At 40.0% G+C, this 12498-nt stretch overlaps 1 protein-coding gene across 2 annotated transcripts in view; it reads right to left on the bottom strand.

Annotated features, from left to right (window-relative positions):
• Window positions 1-12498, bottom strand: part of SPATS2 (spermatogenesis associated serine rich 2) — a 155481-nt gene that overhangs the window by 25662 nt on the left and 117321 nt on the right. For both annotated transcript variants that reach the window (XM_019039317.3, XM_055357295.2), the window contains 5 exons: window positions 12121-12229; window positions 10952-11001; window positions 6677-6938; window positions 4671-4847; window positions 1509-1644 (listed from right to left, as the gene is read on the bottom strand). In XM_019039317.3, coding sequence (XP_018894862.1) covers window positions 1509-1644; window positions 4671-4847; window positions 6677-6938; window positions 10952-11001; window positions 12121-12229 — 734 coding nt within the window. The remainder of the gene's footprint in view (window positions 1-1508; window positions 1645-4670; window positions 4848-6676; window positions 6939-10951; window positions 11002-12120; window positions 12230-12498) is intronic.

The following is a 12498-nucleotide window of genomic DNA, read 5'->3' on the forward strand; positions in this document are numbered from 1 at the left end:
GGAACCTGGGAGGCGGAGGTTGCAGTGAGCCAAGATTGGGCCACTCCACTCCAGCCTAGGCGACAGAGACTCCGTCTCAAAAAACAAACAAAACAAAACAAAAAAACAAATATCAGTTAACACCTTAATATCTAACAGTTAAAACAGCTTCAGTGTTCCAAGAAATATTAGAATATTGCTATGGTTTGAATGTGATCCCCAAAGCTCGTGTGTTGGAAACTTAATCCTCAGTGCTACAGTGGTGAGAGGTGGGACCTTTAAGAGATGATTAGGTCATGAGGGGAGAGTCCCACAAATGAATTAATTTTGTTATTGAGAGAGTGGGTTCATTAGAAAATTGAGTTTGGCCCTCTCTGGCTCTCCCATGCATGCTCCCTTGCCCTTCTGCCATCTGCCATGGAATGACACAGCAAGGTCCTTGCCAAGATGTGGGCCCCTTGACCTTGAACTTCTCAGACTCCAAAACTGTAAAAAAATAAATCTCTATTCATTATAAATTACCCAGCTTCAGGCAGATCACTTGAGCCCAGTAGTTCAAGACTGGCCTGGGCAACATAGTGAGACCACATTTCTACAAAATATTTAAAAATTAAAAAATGAGCCAGGTGTGGTGGTACATGCCTGTAGTACCAGCTACTTGGGAGGCTGAGGTGGGAGGATTGCTGGAGCCCAGGAGGCTGAGGCTACAGTGAGATGTGATCGTGCCATAGCATTCCAGCCTGGGTGACAGACAGAGTAAGACCCTGTCTCAAAAAACAACAATAATAATAATAATTAATAAAAGGGCACTTTATTGGAGTGGCATACATTAAAAAGGATGGAAGAAGGTAGGAAAGCAAAGACAGATTTTTTCCACTTTATAATTTTGTTCAAAAACATACATCATGTCATTTGTTATAGGATCTTAGTTTAAAAGGAGACTTTTTTTTTTTTTCTTTTTTTGAGACATAGTTTCGCTCTGTCGCCCAGTCTGGAGTGCAGTGGCGAGATCTTGGCTCACTGCAAGCTCCACCTCCCAGGTTCACGCCATTCTCCTGCCTCAGCCTCCCGAGTAGCTAGGACTACAGGCGCGCGCCACCACACCCAGCTAATTTTTTGTATTTTTAGTAGAGACGGGTTTTCACCATGTTAGCCAGGATGGTCTTGATCTCCTGACCTCATGATCCGCCCGCCTCGGCCTCCCAAAGTACTGGGATTACAGGCTTGAGCCACCGCACCGGCCTAAAAGGAGACTTTAGAGTATATGATCTACTCTATAATTATGTGTCCCTTTCCAAACAATACTAAACTCCAGCTCATTTCTAGAGCATTGTGAGTTATCTGTACCATTCTCACACTGTGACCAAGAGAAATAGAACAAAGCAGAAAGCTAAATATACCATAGAATTTATAAGTCTCTCCTACTATGTAGTTAGTCATGAATGAAAGAACTTGGGGAATGGCTGACCATCTTTATATTTATATATGATCATTTTTATGCTACTGATATCAAATGCAGCTTAACTTACCAGCTCTCCAATTCAGCAAAGGCTTGTTTCATTTTCTTAATGGAGGCATCCATCTCTTCTTTAACTACAACTCGATACCGTGCAAGAGACACTGTGCAGCGCTGGAGGTCTTTTACAGATTTTTCAATATTGGAACCTTGGGGAAAAAAACCGAAATATTAAAAAAAAAAAAGAATAATTATATAGGTAACTTGAAAGTCGGATCTGAACACTAAAGCCAAATGTCATGTAGACTAAGAATCTTTCCTAAATAACCACCTTCCCCAATGAGAAAAACATGTTTTTATAGATTTTTGGAAAAAAAAGGATCCTAGTCAAGATGGAATAATAATAATTGGATTTATTCTTCTATCTTAAACAACTAAAAACATACAAAGACAAAATATATGAAACAATGGTTTTCAGACAATGTGTAACAGGTAGTACTTTTCCCGAGACAACAGAAACAAATGAGGTGAGGCCTATGATTGCCCCAACTTGCTGCCTCAATAGTTTCTAGGCTACAATGCAGGGAGGAGAAATCCTCAACAGCCTGGTGGACCCCCTGAATTGAAGGGACAAAGTTGGGAATTTGGAAAGGCCAAGATGGCTGAAATTCTGGGGCAGAGTATTGGTGAGGAAAGAGCTACACACATGAGAGAGCTGCACGGAGATCCACAGAGGATTCTGAGTGTGGACCAGTGCATGAGTATAAAGAAACTACCCAAGACTGGAAAGACAACAGGCAAAAAAAAAAAAAAAAAAAAAAAAAAACCAAAGAACCACCAAAAAACAAAACAAAACAAAACAAAAAAACCAGGCAGAACAATCCCCAGAGCTCACCAGGCCAGGGACAGTTTGTGCTCACACCAGCCAGAGTGGAAAAACCTCACAATATATGGCAGGCAGAGTAGTTGGAAGGATACTGCCTCAGCAACAGGGCAAAATTATTTCTAGACTAAAGGCTGCTCTAGTCCCACCTAAAAAAGCTTAAAAGAAACAGAAAAATATGACCTATAAGTAAGAGAAAAAATCAATCACAGAGGCAGATGCGGAAATGACACAGATGATAGAATTGAGTAGAAAAGGACATCAAACAGCTATTATAATTAGATACTATAGGGTCAGGTGTGGTGACTCACGCCTGTAATCCCAGCACTTTGGGAGGCCAAGATGGGTGGATCACCTGAGGCCAGGAGTTCAAGACCAGCCTGGCCAGCATGGTGAAACCCTGTCTCTACTAAAAATACAAAATTAGCTGGGTGTGGTGGCACGCACCTGTAATCCCAGCTACTCGGGAGGCTGAGGCAGGAGAATCACTGGGAGGCGGAGGTTTCAGTGAGCTGAAATCACACCATTGCACTCCAGCCTGGGCGACAAGAGTGAAACTCCATCTCAAAAAAAAAAAAAAAAAATAGATACCATATGTTCAAGAAGGTAGAGGAAAGCATAAGCATGGTAAGAAGAGATATGGAAGATATCTTAAAAGACCCCAGTTGAACTTCTAGAGACAAATAAAACAATGCCAGAGACGAGAAATATACTGCATAGAATTAACAGCAGAATAGAAACTGTTAACAAAAGATGAATACAGTTGAAGACAGCAGTTTTACAAACTATCCAAAATGAAATGAAACACACAGAAAAAAGACTTTAAAAAAGGTACCAAATTTTCAAAATTCCCTAAGTTACAGGATTTAATAGAATATAATTCACCATGTGGACATTACAAAATTAAAATGTTCTGTCTGTATAGTACACTTCAAAGCACTGTATATACGAGGAAGCCAGCTTTGTAGAAAAGGATGGACTGCATTTACCTACTCAACACATTTTAACCAATTTCCAAGAGTTCTATTTACCTTTCTATATTCACCAATCCCCAAATTACATATATAATTGATTGCTGGAAACATGGATCTAAAAAGTTTGTAACTATGCCAAGATATGCATTTCCAATTTTTTTATTTAAATTCTTCCTCATCTCAACTTGATTTTATTTTTTAGAATCCACCTAAAAGCTTTCAAGCCTTGTGCGCATATATATATATATATTTTTTTTTGGCTTGATTGGATAGTCTCAAACCTGCTGATCTGCAACAGGCTGAGGGCTACCAGAACAATGAAAAAGGGGAGCTTACCTAATTAAAATTTGGCTCATGTGTAATAAATAATTCCATAAAGAGCTACTGATTACAAGTGTCCTTTATATTTCTATGTTTCATTTGTTTAGTGGAGTGGACCACCATGCTTAGATGTATGAAACTCAGATATAGGAAACACAGGCTATTATCTCTGTCTGCTGAATTACTGGCTGTTTGTTTAAATGAGTATTGTAGTTTTCTTTTTTTTTTAAGCAAAGAGCTATCACCAGTCAATGCCACATACTTAAGAGAAAATGACCTTACTTTTTCTAAGCTAGAGTCTGTCAGAGGACTCTAGCTCAGTAAGAGCATGAAGTTATGAAGAGGAGTGAAAATATTTCTTTAAAATGTCAATGTTGGCTGGGCGCAGTGGCTCACGCCTGTAATTCCAGCACTTTGGGAGGCCGAGACAGGCGGATCACGAGGTCAGGAGATCGAGACCATCCTGGCTAACACGGCGAAACCCCATCTCTACTAAAAATACAAAAAAATAGCCGGGCATGGTGGCACTCGCCTGTAGTCCCAGCTACTCGGTAGGCTGAGGCAGAAGAATGGCAGGAACCCGGGAGGCGGAGCTTGCAGTGAGCCAAGACTGCGCCACTGCACTCCAGCCTGGGGGACAAAGTGATACTCAGTCTCGGGGGGGAAAAAAAAAAGTCAATGTCAGAGAAGGTAGAGCTTTTACTTGTTGGGTCAACCAGAAGATAAAAATGAAAGAAATAGCACCAAAACGTTGCAATAAAGCAAATAAAGAAACAGGTTAATGTTAGCAGGTAAGTCATTCTGGCAGTAGAGTTTGACTTTAATTCACAAAACGTGTCGTCGTAAGTAGATTGTACAGCATTTCAACTACTTTCAGACTCCAACTGTGTACACAAAGGTTAGGGGAAGGGCTGAGTAGTCAGTCACTGTCTGGAAAATGGAAAAATATCAACTGATGCCCTTCTGAAACCTTATTTATGGCAACAGAGATAATTTGCCCTCTTTAGCCAAAAACACAGATTTTTCATTTTCTCTCACAGGTGGGCCTCTGACTTACTTAGCTTTTTACTGGTGGAGAGGGGAACATCTTCCATCCCCATATTTGAAAACTGAGTTTCTGTGGTAGGTCTTGAGAGAGATTTGGCAGCATTCCTGGGTTGTTGAGAATTGTGAATAGAGTGCATAGTCAAAGACTTGGTCTCAAAATCAGAGACACCATTCTGCAGCATGGATCCTGTCCAAGAAAGAGGACTGTACTTTAGAGCACAATTTAGGAGTAAACCAGTCATTCTTAAGTACACAAAGAAAACAGGTAAAAATGTTTGAGGCAAAACCATGCCTCTTAAAAGACTGTAAACAAAATCAACTGAAACAATAGAACAAAGATCAGAATCAGCTGGGTATGGCTATCAGCAGCTTCGGGCTTAGTCTTAAGTGGCGTCCGGAATGAAGAGAAGAGTCTGTGGCAACACATCTTTAGATAGGGAGCTCAATCCCTGTGGCTCTGTGGCTTCTTTGTAGCTTGGTAGTTTCTATGTAAGTCTGGCACAAGGAATCAAAGAAAGTCAGTATCACCAACTTCTGTAAGCCTCCATGTTAAGAAAAAAAGAGTTTTAAACTCTCTCGAGGAAAGAAGAATTTAAAAAGCTTTAGGGGCCAGGCATGGTGGCTCACGCCAGTAATCCCAGCTATTCAGGAAGCTGAGGCAGAAGGATCACTTGAGCACAGGAGTTTAAGACCAGCTTGGGCAACAGAGAGAGATCAGGTCTCTCAAAACAAACAAACAAACAAACAAACAACAATGCTCTAGGGGATAGAAGTGTAATAAGTTAGGAAGAGTTAGGAAATGAGAGGAAAGCTAGTTCAGAAAAAAATGGAAACCACTGGCTATTGTTGGTTTGAGTCAGTGCAATGTTTTTCTCTAAGTCTTTTTTTGTGTATGTGTGTATACTAATCAATAAAAGAACACCTAAACAGCACAGCATAAATCTTACATTGGCATTACACTTCTAAAGCCAGGAGCAGCAGGGCAGGGGAATTGGATTAACAAGTAATGTTTTAAAAGAGAAATTTCCAGTATCTTACCCTCAAAAAAATGGTTAACAAAGAAAGGTACAAGATATGTGAATTTACAACTAACACTAATCTTAATTCTTCACTAGAAAACAAATGTGAGACTATAAAAACCAACAGCCTAGTTCTCACAAAAGCTGAAATTATCATTATTATATTTCTCACTATGTTGGGTCTTAAAATAATAATATCAACATCATCATCTTCCTGAATAACTCCACAATTTTTAAAAAACAACTTAAAGTCACCTTCTGTAGTCTCTAAATACTGAGGTATTTCTCTGCTATTAACCCATTTATGCCGGAGGCTGCAATTTTTTAATTTTTGCATGAGTGGAAAAATTAGATCTTGGCGATGACCTTGAGCAGTAGGATATGAATAACTCCCACATGCTCAGCGTTCCAATAATGGAACACTAGGGCTCAAGTTAGATGATTTCCACAAAACTGATTTAGACAAGAGTTAAAATATAATGGAACAAGAATTGTATTTTTTCAGCCAGGCGCGGTGGGCAACGCCTGTAATCCCAGCACTTTGGGTGGCTGAGGCGGGTGGATCATGAGGTCAGGAGATCAAGACTATCCTGGCTAACATGGTGAAACCCCATCTCTACTAAAAAAAAATACAAAAGATTAGCCAGGCGTGGTGGCGGGTGCCTGTAGTACCAGCTACTCAGGAGGCTGAGGCATGAGAATGGCGTGAACCCAGGAGGTGGAGCTTGCAGTGAGCTGAAATCGCGCCACTGCACTTCAGCCTGGGCGACACAGCGAGATTCCATCTCAAAAAAAAAGAATTGTATTTTTTTCTAGGCCTTTGATAATTATAAAATGTGACTCAGACAAAAAGTAACAAAAACTAAAAAGTAAAAAGACTAATCAGCAAGCACTGGATAAAAAAAGACTAACTAGATTTAATTGATTGCTTTCTCAACGAGGAGAACCCTGTTTTTCAACTGAATGCAACTTTTTCAAAATCTGTTAATAAACTCACCTGTTCTATCCAGCGTATCTAGCATGGCAGACTCGGGATCCTCCAATTCTCTGGCATCTATTGAAAGTGTCTCCAAACCTTCACTGAGTGAGTCCACAGACTCAGTGTCATTGATGGCACCATTGACATGGTAGCCATTCATACCACCTTTCTCTGAGGAAGGCGCAGACTGTTCCTCTTGAATGGAAACTGATTTACTGGAATCTGGGATGCTGTTACTTGGTTCTGCGGCAGGTTTCGGTTTGTTTTTCTTCTTTTTGTTCTAAAGTTATTAAGAATTTGAAAAAGAAAAGAAAAGAAAAAAAAGATTCCCCCACAACCTAGAGAGGTAACTCTAGCTACCCAAAGGTAACCAATGTTACCAATTTCTTGTATGTTCTTTCAGAAATTTAATATTTTCACATATGCTGAACTATTGCCTAAAATAAAATTTTACTATGTGAAATCCTATACTTTAGATAAACACATAAATATAAAACATTTCTTCATGACGAAACCCACCTTCAACAAAATCAAAAGATAAATTACAAAATGTGAAAAAAATATGTGCAGCTTATAGTCAAAGAGCTAAATATATACAGAGTTCTCAGAAAAAGCAAAATAAGCCCATAGAAAAAAATAGTATAAGCTATAAGCATATAGGATGATATGCAACCTCAGTCTAATAAGAGATATATAAATTAAAACTGCACTGCAATTATCATTTTTCATCTATTAGATTAGCAAAGGTCAAAAAGTATGTTAACACTGTAGAATTGATAAAGGTTGAGGGTATAGAGAAACAGCCATTTTCATGTGTTACTTCTGGGAGTTCAAAGTGGTACTCTCCATGACAATCTAGTAATGCTTATCAAAATTACAAATGCACATACTCTTTGACTAGCAATCCTACTTCTAGGAATTTATTCAAGATGAGAATAACACATATGCAAAGTGATTTCTATATATACACAAGGTTATTCATTGCAGTATCACTATTAACACCACAGGATTAGAAACAACCCAAATGTTGATCAATAGGCAACTGCTTAAATAAATTGTGGCACATCTAAACAGTAGGATGACTATGTATCCATAAAAACAAGAAAGCTCTTTATATATTGAGACATGGAATAAGCTCCAAGATATATTACATGAAAAAAGGAAGCAGGCAAAGAGGAGAATGGTCTTATTTACTTATATATGCATAAAATATCTTGAAAGATATATAAGAAATTGAAAATACCGTTTGCCTTGGGGGTGGAGAACCAAATGGCTGGGGAACAGGGATGGGATAAAGATGTTTCAGTGTATTGGGTGGGTGCAGTGGCTCACGCCTGTAATCCCAACACTTTGGGAGGCCAAGGCAGGTGGATCACCTGAGGTCAGGAGTTTGAGACCAGCCTGGCCAATATGACGAAACCCCACCTCTAATAAAAAATACAAAAATCAGCCAGATGTGATGGCACATGCCTGTAATCCCACCTACTCGGGAGGCTGAGGCAGGAGAATCACTTAAACCTGGGAGGTGGAGGGTGCAGTGAGCTGAGCTTGCACCACTGCACTCCAGCCTGGGCAACAGAGTGACATTCCATCTCAAATTAAAAAAAAAAAAAAAAAGATGTTTCAGTGTATTAACTCTTGTACTTTTGAATTTTGAGCCATGTGAGTATGTTGCATAGGCAAATAGTAAAGTTAAAATAAACAAACAAAAGTCCTTTACCTTTTGTTTTGTCAAACTCGTAGCTCCACTGGCAACACCTAATTCTATTCCTAAGGCTAGGCTGATAATAACTGAATCAATTTTTCCCCAAGTCCTTTCTGTGGCCCTCTCCAGCAGAAACATGACTGAACTCTAGATAAACTTTTCGCCTTAACAGCTCTCATCTTTCTTTCTTTCTTTTTTTTTTTTTTTTTTTTTAAGAGACAGAGTTTCGCTCTTGTTGCCCAGGCTGGAGTGCAATGGTGCGATCTCGGCGCACTGCAACCTCCACCTCCCAGGTTCAAGCAATTCTCCTGCCTTGGCCTCCTGAGTAGCTGGGATTACAGGCATGTGCCACCACACCCAGCTAATTTTTTTGTATTTTTAGTAGAGATAGGGTTTCACCATGTTGGCCAGGCTGGTCTCAATCCCCTGACCTCCAGTGATCCACCTGCCTCGACCTCCCAAAATGCTGGAATTACAGGCGTGAACCACCGTGCCCGGCCTCATCTTTCTTTTTCTTACTTTCCCCCATGTGAACTGGCTAAGTTTTCATATCATTGGGTCATGTATATCATAACTATCCCACTCAGAGTCACATCCTATTGGACTAATCCCAACAGTTAAGTGGACTGGACTGGAGTTGTGCATTTGGGACTGCTAAACTAAAGCCATATTTCTTTCTCCAAATTTTAAGGAATGTCTGTGTCTCTAACACACATCCTCTTCCAGCTCCATGCACATCTTATATCACTAGTAACTTATAATCCTGGGCTAATAAATTAAGAAACTGGTGTTAGCTGGGTGCAGTGGCTCATGCCTGTAATTCCAGCACTTTGGGAGGCCAAGGTGGGCAGATCACTTGGGGTCAGGCGTTCGACACCAGCCTAGCCAACATGGTGAAACCCTGTCTCTACTAAAAAACACAAATATTAGCCAGGCGCAGTGGCACGCACCTGTAGTCCCGCCCTACGTAGGAGGCTGAGGCATGAGAATTGCTTGAACCCAGGAGGCGGAGGCTGCAGTGAGCCGAGATCGCGCCACGGCACTCCAGCCTGGGCGACAGAGCAAAACTCCATCTCAAAAAAAAAAAAAAAAAAAAAAAGAAAAAAGAAAAAAAAGAAACTGGTGTTTTCCAGGACACTCACAGTTATCTATGTAACAGGTTGAAAGCAGCGGGAAGAAGTTAAACAAATATTCAAAACTACAGGTATGAAGAGCTTCAGGAGAATCTGTGTAGTATTAGGTAACCCTTGGAAAAAATTCTCAAGCGTCACTGAGGCCAAGCCTGGTTTTTGTTCAAGACCTGACAGGACTCCTAAAAAGTGATGTAAGAGTCATGATGAAAGCATTTCAGAACTCCAGCACTGACTTAATAAAGAAAAGAACACCCCAAACAGATTTCACAGAGATACTTGATTAAAATCCATACTTCAAGCATTTCCTAAAGGGGTTACCTTTACAGTGCAGAGCTGTGGGAAGAATTTTGAGACCAGCTGGTATCCTTTGGGAAAAGCATCTGATTTTAAGTAAATAAGGAGAAAGGAACGAGAACTAATATGTTAGGCGTTGTATTATGTATTGGTATTTATTAGAACTATTTTTCTATTTTAGAGATGAGCAAACTAAGGCACAAATGTTAAGCAGTATCAGTCACAATGCCAGTAGATAGTGGAACAGGGTAGGAATCCAGTTCTGACTGATCCCATAGCCTGAGTGCCTTCTACCTCCCAAAGTGGAACATCAGACCCCTCTGCAAGGCACCTAATAGCCTTTTTTTTGAGATCAGGTCTCATCATGTTGCCCAGGCTTGAACTCCTGGGCGCAAGTGATCCTCCCACCTCAGCCTCCCAAAGTGCTGGGATTACAGGCATGAGTCACCGTGCCTGGCCAGCACCTAAGAGCTTTATGTCAAAGCTCATTAATATCAGGACTACAACCCAGTTGTCCGACCAAAAATCTGAACTGTTTTAACTGATTTATGGTAGGAATATGGTTGAAAACCACTCAATTAGATCGCTTTCTCTTGCTTTCCTTGATTTGCTGCCTTTTTCACCCGTCTAATAACCGCACCATGGCAAAGTCATTCTGTTTCCTGCCTTAAATCACACGGAGAGGACTGTGTGGTACTCTGTGAGACACAGCTATGTTTCAAGGTCAAAGAATTTTTTTTTTTTTTTTTGAGATGGAGTCTCACTCTGTCACCCAGGCTGGAATGCAGTGGCCCAATCTCAGCTCACTGCAACCTCTGCCTCCTGGGTTCAAGTTATTCTCCTGCCTCACCCTCCTGAGTAACTGGGATTACAGGCACGTGCCACCACACCTGGCTAATTTTTTCTATTTTTTAGTAGAGACGGGACTTCACCATGTTGGCCAGGCTAGTCTTGAACCACTGACCTCAAGTGATCCACCTGCCTTGGCCTCCCAAAGTGCTGGGATTACAGGTGTGAGCCCCTGCACCTGGCCAAAGATGTTTTTTAACCAGGTAAACAGAAGATATGTATGTGAACCTTTTCTTTCAAATATTTTTGCAGAGCCTAAATTTTTAAAAATAATATACACATCATCATGCTTTTAAATGTAATTCATTTTACCTTTTTCTTGCCTGTTACTGTCCATTCTTTGAGTACTTCACTGGCACTACCTGTAAGAGAAACCAATCACAGATTTTGTCTCCTACCACACACACAGTAGTCAAGCAGGAGTCAGCGTCCTCCCATTTTGTAATTGCTGGAGAATTTACAAAGCTCCTAACAGAAAAGTTAAAGTTAAGGATCAGGTCTAAAGTAATGTAATGAGATAATCATGCCATGCTTCCCTTTTGGAATACCTGCCTACTTAGACCCCTCCTCTCCGAGTAATTTCCTCAGTAAGTTCTTCTAAGAAGAGACTAATGCAGCTGGGCCATTTTGAAGATTCTCTTATCCATACATCTTAGACCAAATACAAAGGGGATGGCACACTGGTTTTAGCCAAGTGTGCCATCCCTTCCCCTCCAGTTACACACCCACCTTTGGCTATGTTGTTTTGGAGACAGCTGCACATTACCCTAGACCAAAACACTAACATTATTTTTTAAAAAGATGAAGATAAAGAAAAACTTTACAACATTCAAACTTGTGCATCCTATGTTGGCAGATTCAGGAAAATAAAAACAGGGAGACCTAACCTGATGTTGCTATTCAAAGACGCAACAGCTTCAGATAGTTTTTCTCCAACAGGTTACATGGAAGGAAGGTTCATAAAACACTTCTCAATGTTATAAATCTGAAGGGTTGACTAAGCCTGCCATTCTTCTATGTATTAGATAAGGAAATTCAAACCCACACATTTGAGTCACTTGCCACAGCCAAACTAACGATATTAGAATCCGGAAGACAATACTGAGTCCTTGAATTTGCCATCTGTTGGTGAGCCACTGAATCACTGCTTTGTTATTAAGAGTCTCTTAAATTCTTATTCAACCCAAGTCCAATCAAGTCCCTTATACCACTGGCCACATGATTTCCTCTTAAATACCATTAGAGAACATTTAGCGTGAAACAATGGAGTTTTCTCAGCTTGTCTCTTATTATAGACACCACATAGCTTATTTCAGCTTCTAGGGCTGAAAGAGGTATCGTCAAATGTCATGGTATGTTATGTTTTCATGGGGTCTGCTATATCATCTATGAATCACTGGATTGCTGAATGTTATAAAAGTCTTGAAGCAAATTCTATTTGAGCAAATATAAATTTATTTTTAAAACTAAGTCAGGATTACCTTCCATGAATGCTTGTACTGTTTTGTCCACACAGTTATCAAAGTGCTGCAAAACCAGGATAATTTCATTGTTGCTCTTATTAGGAACTATTGCACGTACCGCATTTATCTGGAAAAGATGACAGGGTCATTTAATTCTAACATTAGTAGGTCACTAGGCAGCTGAGGCCTATACAGAGAATAATGAAAAGAGTGATATTTCATTTTTAACAATATGTATCACTCTGTAGTGTCAGTGACAGTACATACAAGCATCTCACTGGGAATGATTAATAGATGAGTGATAACAACATGTGAAAAATTAATTTCAAAACTTAGAAATGCAGAACATTGCTAGAAATAGAAGTTATATGCTAGATTTCATATAAAGAAAAGGTG

This window comes from Gorilla gorilla, chromosome 10 (assembly GCF_029281585.2).
Source record: "Gorilla gorilla gorilla isolate KB3781 chromosome 10, NHGRI_mGorGor1-v2.1_pri, whole genome shotgun sequence".
NCBI lineage: Eukaryota > Metazoa > Chordata > Mammalia > Primates > Hominidae > Gorilla > Gorilla gorilla.